Source organism: Tachypleus tridentatus, chromosome 5 (assembly GCF_004210375.1).
Source record: "Tachypleus tridentatus isolate NWPU-2018 chromosome 5, ASM421037v1, whole genome shotgun sequence".
Taxonomy (NCBI): domain Eukaryota; kingdom Metazoa; phylum Arthropoda; class Merostomata; order Xiphosura; family Limulidae; genus Tachypleus; species Tachypleus tridentatus.
This window is the reverse complement of record NC_134829.1, coordinates 37,412,412-37,426,169: the sequence shown is the minus strand read 5'-3', so window position 1 is coordinate 37,426,169 and position 13,758 is coordinate 37,412,412. Positions and strand designations below refer to the sequence as shown.

The window sequence follows — 13,758 nt, the reverse complement described above, 5'->3', positions numbered from 1 at the left end:
ATCTACTGAAATCCTCGCCTAGTAACGACCACACAGTAATTTATTTGTTTGTTGTTAAGCAGAAACCTCCACAGTATTTCATCGATTACATGTGTTGTTCGTTTGTGGGCTTCCAGTGACACTGTCGATTTGCATTATTTTTATGTTGTTTGTGTTTCTCAGCCCACTAATAATATTATGAGAACATGCATTTAAAGTCACGAAAAGTACTTTTATCTTTATTTTTAAAGAGAAACTGGTCGAAAGAACCACTAGTCCCGGTCAGTTAATAGAAGTTGTGTCCAGTTCGACATGTTCGCTACCAAAGGGCCCTATCTCCGATGAATTCATCTTGGAAGAAGAGGATATTAAAACTGGAGACATCAGTGACGATGACATCTCGCTTAGCACGGATCAGATTAAGGGAAGATGAACCCAGCAGTTCTGGCATATCTATCTACAAGAGCGGCCGAGCTAGTCACAGCAGCGGGAAGTTGAAGCAAGAAAATCCGCAGGTTCTTCCCAAGTGTAACTGCGAAGAACTCAAGCGAGCCGATGCTTATCTAGAAACAAAGGACTTATGGGAAAAGTTCCACGAATTAGGAACCGAGATGATTATCACTAAGTCAGGGCGGTGAGTAGCCTTTCCTTTATGTGAGAACCGTGCTATAATTACCTATATAGACTGTGTTATAACAAATGTCTTTATCATAACCTTCTAAAGTTTCAGTGCTTTTAATACCATTTACAACAGTCTTAGAAATGTTAGTAATACAATGTATATAAATAGTGATTGTCCATGTATTCATAGGAAAAGACATGGGAAGTACAAAGTTGTGAAAATGTAAGTTGTGTAAACACGTAAATGACTTATTTATTATTAGAACAATATGTTTAATTTCAGTATCGTTGGACATGTTATAGACTAAAATAAAACTTATATGAAAGGCTTACAGAGCGCACTATAACACATGTTGCAGAAATTGACAAATAACTCTAATTATTTTTAAGAGACAGTTACTACATCTTACGACAAAAGTTGAGAGGTACTTATCACATTTGATGTCACATAAGTCTCCCCTGTACAACTTTAGTCAACTTTATATACATGTAAAGATGAAATGTTTGTTTGCATCCTAACTCTTTCAAGTCCACTGCTCCCAGTCTCAATTAAAATTTGTATTAAGCATTCTGAACTACGGGGCATGTTTTAAGTGGGTCAAAACTGAACTTAACCGTAGTTCTATTTTGTAAAACCTGCTTATTGAGAACATTTCAAACAGTCTGAGCAGGTTGACGCTTTAGATAATGTTGAATATTGTAAAGAGATTCAAGATCAGAGATCCACACTTTTCTCATGGTCTCTGAGATGTAGGGTGTTCAAGGGTGGAATCACTTAAAAATCTTTGTTTATTTAGTATGGAAACAAACTGTAAATGCTGTTTATGAAGAAACATTATTACAGTTAATTTTAAAATTTTGTGATAGTGTTTATGTTAATATTATTACTTTGAATTATATGATAACCGTTCAAGTTACATTGTTTTAATTAAGTTTAAACATTCCTCGTCAGTTGATGGTGATCTCAGCTTGTATCTATATCGAAATGCTTATCAACTGCTTATCACAAGTGAGCGTTCCTTATATTAAGGACAAAGAGCGTATTTTTTAAATCACATTTATCATTCGCCAGCTCATTAAAACATTAGACACTATTTTTTAGCCACTGTCACTGTTTCATATCGTCACAAAATACCATAGAACCAGGACTTATTTCAGTTCAAAACGAAAATAGGGCAAGAAAGAATAATACTTATTCTTACCTATATACAAGGCAATGTTCAAGATAGAACTATAAGCCTAATAGCATGTTATACAAATATTCTGTCGAAACGTGTCAACAAACAAAAGTGGTTATGTGGTTATTTTAATGTTACCTATTATCATAACGTTACATCACTGCAAAGTGTTTCAAAACAAAGATAGAGGACAAGCTGAATAGAGACGCACCAGCCTTCGAAAATCAGTTTGAATTAGCTTAGGTTTTCAAGGAAAAAAAGACATATTTTAACTCTCTGATTACTTCCTAAACACCAGTTTATAGCTAACAGGACCGAGCCTAGCCTAGTGGTCAGTGTACCCGGACTGTAAGTGCGAGGTTTCATGGTTTCCATCCCGTTGCAGTAGAAATCTTTCCATACGCTTTGGGGTCGTGGGTATACTTCAAGAATGAGAATGAAATCTCGTTATTTTGTCAAACAACAGTAGCCACAGATTTGGCGGTGAATACTGTTGATAACACTATGTAACAATATTTTTACTTTTTCTTGTTCCTGGGCAGAAAGTGTTATTTCCCAATTACTTATGCCTAAAGTAAATGGGAAAGACCATTTTTTTCACTTCAAACTTTGCTTTTGTGACCTGGGAGCGTAAACGATAACATGATGAGAGACTTTATTTGGGGGCTGATACATAAAAGTGATTTACATTACAGCCGCAAATCTCGAAAAACTACTCACTTCTAAACATTTTTGTATAACTTTGGTATAAATACATGTAAATCTTGATTCATATGTTGTTTAATTCAGACCTTATGTAAATAAAAATGTTCAAATTTGCCCGTTTTCACATAGAATAAAGATTAATTTCTAAATTTTATTATCCAGGTCACAAAAGCAAAAGTTTGAAGGGAATAACGGCCATTTTCTGTACTTTTACAACATAAACAATTAAGAAATAACACATACTATCCAGGAACAAAATTTGTATTACATAATGTTATCAGTCCTAATTTCCTCTAGTCGATCAGTTTAAATTAAGAATGGTTATAAATATATAGCACTTGTGTAACTTTTCCACCTCCGAGGTGTTATTACTAACGGACTATCTGAAAGGAACAAAAACATGAACACGACAGGTGATCTGTTATTGCACATTTTAAAGACCTGCTGTTGATTAGGTAAACCTCTGAAGTGTTATTACTAACGAAGTATTGAGAGGAAACAAACACTGTTGTAGCTAATAGGCACAACCAGCTGTTTGCATTAACTTAACATTAATTAATAAAACTGTATGTGAAGCGAGACGTCCAGCCTATGTATAGTACGTGGTGAAGCAGATCCTACGAAGGTATTATAGTTACATTATATATGTGTAATAAGTCGAACATCTCTCTATATACATATATATATATGCAAGTTCGATTACTACTAGCCCTCTAAAACATTGATGTTTATGACAGAAGAGAGAGATTAATTACCTTGTAAGCTGAAGATAATGTGAAATTATTATAACTGAAATACGTCAAACTATTGGGATAAATAAATACGACATCTTCTGTTTATAAATATTCATGGAAACTGTTTCATTGCGGGATTATGGAAACACGTGTTTAATATATGTGTCAGTTTTTCTTTTCACAGTACCAAACACTTATATTATAGCATAAACACTACGATATACAGATGCATACGGTTAACCTAAGAGTCTATGGTTGGCGTCTAGTTGCCTCAGAAAATGCGCCCTTTACTTCTGGGCACGTTACATGTGTGACAGTCATATCCCACTATTCGATTAGATTAGAGTAGACAAAAACTACTGTTCAACTTTTCGCGTATTTCGCACAACAAACACACATGAAATATAGCGCTGGAAATAATAACACAAACACACAAGTACGAGGACAACAGTAATCCATATTTTCCGTCTAAAGCAGCATATATCATATATATACTGTAAATGCTACTTACCATAGTGCCATAGTAATATGCGCACTATGTCAAAACATTGGTATTTAGAGTGAGATTCTTAATTGTTTGTTTTTGAATTTCGCGCAAAGCTACACGAGGACTATCTGCGCTAGTTGTCCCTAATTTAGCAGTGTGGAACTAGAGGGAGGGCAGCTAATCATCATCACCCACCGCTAACTCTTAGACTACTCTTTACTAACGAACAGTGGGATTGATTATAATTTTATAATGCTCCCATGGCTGAGAGGGCGAGCATGTTTGGTATGACGAGGATTCGAACCCGCAACCTTCAGATTACGAGTCAAGCACCCTAACCACCTGGCCATGCCGGGCCACGAGTGAGATTCTATCGACATTATGATGGCTTTTCTCTCACACAGCTTTGTAGTTAAGAGCGCTGTCACAATGAGCATGATTAAACTCTAACACTGGACATCTTGCTATATTGTTAACTAACTGCTGTATTTGTATCACACTTCCTCTACATTTTTAATTGTAAATGAGCTTCATGTGTTAACCCTATGTTTAAGTAGATCATAGAGATAGCAATTCATCGGAGCTGATTCGGAAGAACTGATAGTTATGTAGTTGCACGAGCTTGATGTGATTCTAGTTTTCGGTTATTTTTCTCGTGACAATAGCTGGTGACTATGAAACATTTGTAAAGTTTGCGAACCATCGTTAACTTCAAGTTCTTGTTTATTATTTTTTTAAGAGTATCGTGAGGCAATCCCAGCTTCATTGCAATTTTTATTGGAGTATTATATTTATTATCCTTCACTTTCACTGTGCCTACGAGGAAATTGCTTCGAATTGGTTTAACACGTAGTTGTGACGCAATTTTTATTTAGCCATAAGTGTAACCATGACAACATCGCGTCCTCGATTGGTCAAAAAAATCACCATGAGCAGTTTGTGGTCACACATCTCTGTTTCAGCAAATGCTAATCGATGTTGTGATGACTTTATACGGCCGCAGCTTGAAAATGTTCTTGTGAGGACTGTGTGCTGACACAGCTTCAATGACTTTCTTGTGAAGAATCTGTTCTGGCTACAAGTTCAACGATGGTCTTGTGAGGACTCTATGTTAGCCACACTTGAACCATCGTTCAAAGCTACACGAGGGCTATCTGCGCTAGCCTCCCTAATTTAGCAGTGTAAGACTAGACGGAAGGCACCTAGTCATCACCACCCACTGTCAACTCTTGGGCTACTCTTTACCAGCGAATAGTGGGATTGACCGTCACATTATAACGCCCATCCGACTGAAAGGGCAAGCATGTTTGGTGTAACGGGGATTCGAACCCGAAACCCTCGTATTACACACTGTAAACACTCTGCAGTTATTGGAACTTATGAACCTTGATGCTTGAAGATAGCTTTTGTGTTTGTTCTTTCTCTTCAAGAGTTGTGATATTCCAACAGAGACGTAGGCAGATATCTGAAAATAATGTGCTATTTTTGAAGGCAAAGGGACAATTAGTATCAAATATTTACTGGGAAGCATGATCCTCGGAATTTTTTACAATCTACACTGTAAATGTATTTATGAAGTTATACGAGTCTGATACCTTATGAATGTGTTTTATACATATTTGGATGGTATTTATAAAGAGCAGGCGCTTCACTACGCTGTTCATGCTCACCCGAATGGAAGCTCTCCATCAAACAAAAGACTCTATAGTTTAAAATAAACTAACGTGACTGAAAGATATAAAATAACGGGGTTTATAAATAACAAACAAACATTTGAACAACAAAACACGTTACAGTACTTAAGAAGAAACTTTACGTAATCAAAGATGCTCTTGCAGTTGGCTTCCAGCATTGAAACTTATATGCATAATACAGTTACCTTTAAACTAAGATGCTAATGCATTAACCAATAACAAGTATTCAACATCTGTGACAGTTCTGTCCTTCCACGTAACTGTCTGACTTGACAAGACATTTATTGGAAAGCCTTCTGTTGCGTTGTTAACTTACCTCTAATTGAGTCTAAGAAGATAAATACAGTAGTAAGAGCAAAAAATTCCTTGTAGTGTTGTTTTTTTTTAATTTCTGTTCTCAGATGTCATTCGGTCTATACCTCACTCGAAGTAAGATGTCTTGATATCATAGCCGAAGCTACCTATAAGGTTACCGAGGTCCGCTCATTGGTTCAAATTTGAAATTAAATTTAAAGTTCTATTTAATTTTATACTGAAATACTGCCGAATAATTCATATGGTAAGTATGTACACCGTATGTAAAGCTGATGTTATGGGGTTGTCGGTGCTGATGATAGGATAAGCATATTTTAAATTATTTGATTCGTTTTTCATCCTGATCACGTGTTTCTATTTTACATCACATTGCTCAGTTTCGATTTGCATCTCCAATTACGCTGTTAAATTTCTCGTCTAATTCTTCAATGTCTTCTTCACAGTCTTCATTTTAATCGTTAGATGAGTTTTGTGGAGTATTTTATTTCTGGGTGTTATGAATTTGAAACAAGCTGTGTCTATTTGTCTCAAAAACTTCGCGCCAAAACACAGAAAATATTACTTGCGCATAAACCTACCTAAACGTGAACTGATAAACTGTAGTGGAAACAAACAACAGTATCTGTGGCCAATTCTAGATATGCTCTTCTGGTTGCACTTTTGTAACGCACCCACATCATCCACAAAGTGTGGAAAGTAGCTCTTTGGGAGGGGAAGGCATAGGAACGCGAACTATAACCCTCTGATTCACAATCTGAGGACATTAACCATAAGACCATGCATGATCAACCCAACAGAGATGTCCCAAGACACATCTGCTACAAGATTGTTTTATACTAGATGTTGCTAAGTGCCACTAGATGATGCTGTGCTGTGGTACCTAAGTGCCGCTTGGTGAAGTGTGATGGTATCTAATCACTGCTAGATAATGCTCTGTTATGGTACGTAATTGCCACTTGGTGATGCTGTATACTGATATCTAATTGCAACTGTGTAATGCACTTTGGTGATACCTAATTATCTTCACATAATGAAGTATCACATTCAATCTACAGTAATGTCATATAAAAGGTTTACATAACCAACGAACTCTCTCAGCGTTGTGTTTGTTTGTTTTAAGAATTTCGCGCAAAGCTACACAAGGGCTATCTGCACTAGCCGTCCCTAATTTTGCAATGTAAGACTAGAGGGAAGGCAGCTAGTCATCACCACCCACCGCCAAACTCTTAGACTCCTCTTTTACTAACGAATAGTGGGAGTGACCGTCACACTATAACGCCCCCACGGCTGAAAGTGTAAGCATGTTTGGTGTGACGGGGATTCGAACCCGTGACCCTCGGATTACGAGTCGAATGCCTTAATCACCTGGCCATGCCGGACCTTATACAAAATGATGTATTGGATCGTTATTAGAAAACAAAGTATTAAAACCATAAAATTACCGAATGCTAAAATGTCTCAGTTAATATGGAAGGTGTTGAATGTTTATTTAATTCTGTAAATAAATGGCAAGGAAGTAATTAAAACACCACCTAGTGACTCCACGCAGTACTACAACTGTGCATAAGAAAGTGTAACCGATGGATTTCTCTGAATGGCTGTAGCATATTATGTGTTCATCATGTTGCCCTGAGCATCAAAACTAAAATTATAAACAGCGGAAAAACCTTGATGTGGAGCAATGAAACCCACAATTCATCGAATCCTTCAAACGGATGAAGTTGGATTTGATAAACACCATGAGAAGATATTGGATATGACTGTGTTGTTGTTTTTGAATTAAGCACAAAGCAACACAATGGGCTATCTGTGCTCTGCCCACCACGGGTATCGAAACCCGGTTTTTAGAGTTGTAACTCCGCAGACATATCGCTGAGCCACTGGGGGGGGGGCGTTATTACTGTCTCGTAGCAACTATGGAAGAATGGGTTGTATCTCGAATTTGCCTGATCTTAATTGGTTTAAGCTTGGATCTCTCATTGTAGTTGAAGAAGATATACAGATAGCGTGGTATATTATAATACTCAGAATATTTTTCCCCCTCTACATTCATGAAATTCGGTGGTAAAGGACCATACCTATTCCAGTTGGACAGAGTTTGAGTTATATTAAAAGGATCTTGGACCCTCACCATGTCGTTACAGACATGTCTCCTCAAATGTTCAATTTGAAAAGAGTGCACACGAGGTCTGTTCAAAAAATACGCGGACTGACGTCATAAAACAAAATGTACTTTATTTAGAAGTTACAGGTTTGGGCCCCTTCAAAGTACTCTCCTCCCCAACGCACACATTTATCCCAACGGTGTTTCCACTTGTTGAAACAGTCCTGGTACGCTTCTTTTGTAATGTCCTCCAGCTCCTTCGTCGCATTTGCCTTAATCTCGGGAATCGTCTCAAATCGTCTTCCTTTCAAGGGTTTCTTGAGTTTGGGGAACAAGAAAAAATCGCAAGGAGCAAAGTCAGGTGAGTAGGGGGGTGGGGAAGAACAGTGATCGAGTGTTTGGCCAAAAACTCACGAGTTCTGAGGGCTGAATTTCGCAGCAACGCGGTGCATCTTCAATTTTTCGGTCAAAATCTCGTAACAAGATCTAACTGATATCCCACACTCTTCAGCAAGCTCCCTGACAGTCAGACGTCGATTTGCCCGCACCAGGGTGTTGATTTTGTCGACGTGGGTCGTCAGTTGACGTGGAAGGACGTCCAGGACGCTCATAATCTTCAATGGACTGTTGACCATCATTAAAACGTTCATGCCACTTGAAACATGCCGTACGCTTCATAGCAACATCACCGTAAGCCGTGTTGAGCATAGCAAAAGTTTCAGTCGCAGATTTTTCAAGTTTAACACAAAATTTCACAGCAAGTCGTTGCTCCTTCAAGTCATTCATTCTGAAATCCGCCAAACGAAAAAAATCGCACTTCACTTAAAACCGCGTAGCTAATACACAAACGAAGATATCTGCAATCGGGAAATGGCGTCGTAATCAGCTGACCTGTGCGAACCTAGCGACACCAAGCGGATTCCCCTGAACCAACTGGAGCCGCGCAATTCAAACAGTCCGCGTATTTTTTGAACAGCCCTCGTATTAACAGCAGCTCGGTAACATGGTTGCCGTTACAAAAGTTTCCGTTCGTGATGTTATCATGTCCAAAACACACCACTCTTCTCTGCACTTTCCATAACCCATCGTTCGTTTCACCAATCTGATTTGCACAGAACTTCGTAGTATGTAATAGCATGAATACCTGTTTCATTTTTCAACTGCTTGATATATGTGGCGGTTAAACGGATATGTTGTGGAAAAAACTTAACTTGTGTACAAATATGTCACTTCCACAAACAAAGTTCCTTCTTAATTAGACAGTGTACTCTTGCGTAGGGCATGTTAACAGCCTTGACCAATGACTTTTGTGCTCCTGGGTTTCCACCTGTTACAAGATACCGTGCTTTGCTTACAATGGCTGTAATGCTGCCTGTTTCTGGTCTCTTTATAGATGGTTCTGGTGGCTCAAGCTGATTCATATTCCTTTGTCTTCCATTGCGATCAATCAAAATATACCTGAGTCTTGAAAATTATACTTATGACCTGAGTCTATGAATAGATGTTCTTCAGTTTTTGGTGACATATACGTAGCACCAAGTAACATAAAAACATAGTTTTGCCATAAGCCGATCGGTAATAACTGTCACATGAATGGTTGATTTGCATATTCAAACTTGTTATCATAAACTTACTCAGCCCCCTGTACGGTTTACAGAAATAATTAATGTTAATAATCCAAATCAAGTGAACCACTTAGGAATGGTGTTTTCTCATAGCAAAGCCACATGAGGCTATCTTCTGTGTCCTTAATTTTTAGTGTTGTACGTCCGAAGACTTACCGCTGTTCCTTTTGGAAGCCAAGATGTTGGTAAATGTAATCAAAAGTAGGCCCATAGCCCTACTAAATTGAGGTCTCAGTCGCAAAATATGAAACTTTTCATCTTCAGGATTGCTAATTTATGTACAACAAGTAAGGTTGCCGTAATGGTAAATATAATAGCGAAAAATTGCCAATATAAATGTTCATATTCGTTACTATACTTGATAGGATGGTCCTCCTTCATTGAACGTTTTTGAAGTTTCTGTTTAAAACACTTTAGTGCTGTTAGCTTCTTAGACAGGATTGTCGCATACAATATATCTGACATATATGTTGATATTTACTACAGACACCATGAGGTTCTAGGCTGTAACAACTGATATCTGTTTTATGTAATACAATAATGTAATAATGCCAGTATCTCAGTTTCAAGTTGGTACAGACTATGGAACCTGATATCTTATGTAATTAAACACGTAACCCAAAGCAATAATCTATTTTATATTAATATGTACCGCATTAAGGCCTAGTAAATCGCTTTATAATATTTTTACAACTTTGGCCAGATTAACCTCAAGACCACGGTTTCAGCAGTTGCTTCATGTCTCTCAAAATGTCACAGCAGTTCAAGTAACATAAATTAGATGAAGCTGAAAAGACGTCAGCTATTCCTAACTAGGTCTATCTATCCGACCTCACGCGTAAACTGCCACCTCGCGGTATATAAATCAATAGGATTGGGCTACCTGCTGCTCCAGCCCCTCTTTCTACCAATGCCTATTTGTTTTCATCAGTACACATGCCATAAATAACAGTGTACTATTTCTTCTTGACTTTTTATGTTTAAAATAATTTCATTTTGTATATTTACATTATAATCCAATAAATATTTTAAATCTAACAACTTTCGGATTTTTATCCCTTTATGTTCCATGAACATTTCTTTATAGCCTTTGTATAAAATATACACATAAATACTTTCTTTGACCCTTACGACTTTGCAAAGTTAGCTTATTCACATGCAACCTGACCGCCTGTCCATGCCGAGCCATGAGGTTTGAAAATTATAGGATAGTTAGAAGGTGGTCAAACACTACAAGTACCACGAAGTGTTAGTAGCAGAATGTGGTCTGATTTTCAGACCACCAATACAGTTGACTAGTGACCCAAGCAAAGCAGACCTTTGTCTACAATCCCAAAAAGCTACTGCTAAATGACAGTAAAGACTCGAAGCAACTGATGTATCTTAGCTTCTAAACGAATCAACATTTAAAAGCAGTCAGAAGATTGTGAATCAGGGTGCAAATAATCATAAATATGTTTCATAAGTGTTAGCCTTTATGCGAAACGATCAATGACATGATTTCTATATCTCATTGGTACGTCTTCAGTAGCGTCGAAAACACGTGAATTGGTCAAATGATATGTTGATGAATGTCCTGCTCTCAGATGAGTTATAAATTTCCATAGCAGCCATATTAGGGAAGTGCAAACAGTTTGAGAGTTCCCGAAATTACATCTAACCCGAATTTTGCTCAATAAAAATGTGCAGATGATAGTGGTGACAAACTGCAATATAAGGAAACAGTTTTGCAAGTACTGATGTCACTACATGCAAGTACAATTAGTTGGACATACCTTTCTAGTGAATGACAACACAGAGACAGACCGCCCTCTCCACACCCGCAAAGTTTAAAACTTTTCTTGTAGGACAGGATATGGAGCGAATAAATGTTTCTCACGCTCACCAGACTTAACATGGAAGTAACTTCTAAGATACGTTCTAGAAGAAACTTGGAAGCAGGTAAACCGTGTCTGGAAAGTGATGATGTACTGGAAGTGAGTTAGTTTTCCAAAACACCTCCTTGATTCGTTCATTTCAAGCTTGTCCAAATGTATTTACAACTTGCAATAGTGCCTGAAGTGTCTTCTGAGCATCTTTAGGCTACAAAGTCTGTAGTGTCAAATGGGTATTTGCGGGCTTGATCCCTGAATGAAAAAAAAAAAAATTTCAACTCACATTAATAATCACCGGACATTTTGTTTAAAATATACTCAGTGATACCAATGGCGCTATTAATAACATTAATTGTGCTTTGTAGTAAATAGAATACAGAAATTCCTTAACTTCTGTGAGCAATTTTGTTATTTCTCAGCTGATCTATAGCTATTCAACTAATTAGGCAAACACTATATTGAACATTCCATTAATGAGACGAAGAATGTGTCCCATTTCATTTATATGCAAAACGACTTTTTTTGTCTTCGGTCATCGATGACCGAAGAAGTTCGAAACGCTGTTCGCTCTTCTATGTAAAATATTTTCAACCCAAACGAGCCGTTTTGCATATAAATTTCTCAACAGTGGGTGTCCCATTTCACTTTGTTTTATAGCATTAAAACTGAAAAGGAGTGAAATGAGTTTTATTTTTTCTAATATATCTGTGGGAAAAGGTTCTTATAGCAAAGCCACATCAGGCTATCTTCTGTGTACATAAAGGGTATCGAACCTTGATGTTAGCATTGCAAGTCGGAAAACATACCGCTGTCCCACCGAGGGACTTTTCTAATATCAACTCCTCACAGGGTTTTTGTTGTTACTGAATGAAGTCTGATTTTTAGGAATGTTTTTACAGTTTTCAAAGTGTACATCAATGTTGATTGTGCTACTCTCTTTTTGACACATATAAAAGATTCATGCTCTCCTGTAGAACAACGGTAAGTCTACGGACTTGCAACGTTTGAACTGGGTTGCGATTTCCCGCGGTGGACACAGCAGATAGCTCGCTTATTGTGGCTTTGCTGTAAAACAAAAGCTTAATACACTTATATGATAAGCAAACCAATATCTACCTTTCTAGTACGTAGATATAGAAATTACTCCGTACAGCCTGGCCCGGCATGGCTAGGTGGGTTAAGGCGTTCGACTTCTAATCCGAGGGTTGGGGATTCGCATCCCTGTCGCACCAAACATGCTCGCCCTTTCAGCCGTGGGGGCGCTATAATGTGACGGTTAATCCCACTATTCGTTAGTAAAAGAGTAGCCCAAGAGTTGGCGGTGGGTGGTAATAACTAACTGCCTTCCCTCTAGCCTTACACTGCGAAATTAGGGATGGCTAACACAGATAGCCCTCGTGTAGCTTTGCGTGAAATTAAAAAGAAAACCGTACAGCCTAAACAAGAAAAAGAGTCTCATTTATCTTTAATAATTGAAAGATTGTTATATTTAAGGTTCATGTATATTCGTACAGACGTACGTTACCCCTGTTTTCCTCCCATGGACGAAACACACCCAAAATAATTTCGCTCAGAACTATTTTACCCATTCCATTGTAATTACACATTTTATCAATTGCAGCCATATATAATTGTTAAAGTGTCTTCAGTTATAAAATTGTTCTAGTAGGTGGCGATACTAGTACAGGTAATTAAAACGGATACTACACAGAGGTAAAACATCACTACATTATTACTCGGAAGTATAGAAGCATCTGATTATCTCAAACAACATGGAGTTTTCTCTCACTGGGTTTCCGAATTCGCAATTTATTTGAAAATGCATCCAATCACTGATAATGAGGAAGTAGAAGAAACTTCTTCATTGGGTTTCAAATTTTCCGTGTTTAAGTCCAGTAAACTATTATTATTTTTTCTCTTCTGTGGTAGAAAACAAAAAGTAGCTTATGACAAGGTAATTAAATTCATTACTGTTCTCTACCTGTACTATACATATACTTGCACGTTCAATATACATGTGAATAAATCTCTAGAATATTTCTTTCTGTAGCTTTTCAAACAGTATCATTTCATTCAGACAAATTCTGTGTAATTTCACATGGAAATGGACCAACGTCAAACACATGAAGATATTTCTAGTCATACATACAATGCCCACCACAACATCAGGTATATTGTAGCACAACTAGCAGATGGTACTTGTGCCATTACAAGCTGTGTCATTTACGACTTGCAGAATATTTTCAGGTGCGCCAAATGCCTTATAACACCGTGAGCTTTCCACCTGGCCAATGTTGATAAGTATCAAACAAACTTGTCAACCCTCACGACCTTCTTACTACGTGTCGCAAAAATAATTACTTAACCACGTGAATTTAGTTTCCACATTTGAACGTTAGGTTTCAAGAGAAAAGAAATTAAGATATACTTTTTTGTATTCAC

General features: G+C 37.5%; 1 protein-coding gene across 1 annotated transcript in view; it reads left to right on the top strand.

Annotated features, from left to right (window-relative positions):
- The first annotated feature begins 320 nt into the window (after window positions 1-320).
- LOC143250332 (T-box transcription factor TBX20-like) overlaps window positions 321-13,758 on the top strand; it is a 48,846-nt gene continuing 35,408 nt past the window's right edge. The window contains exon 1 of the mRNA XM_076500783.1: window positions 321-613. Within this exon, the coding sequence (XP_076356898.1) occupies window positions 321-613 (293 nt within the window). The remainder of the gene's footprint in view (window positions 614-13,758) is intronic.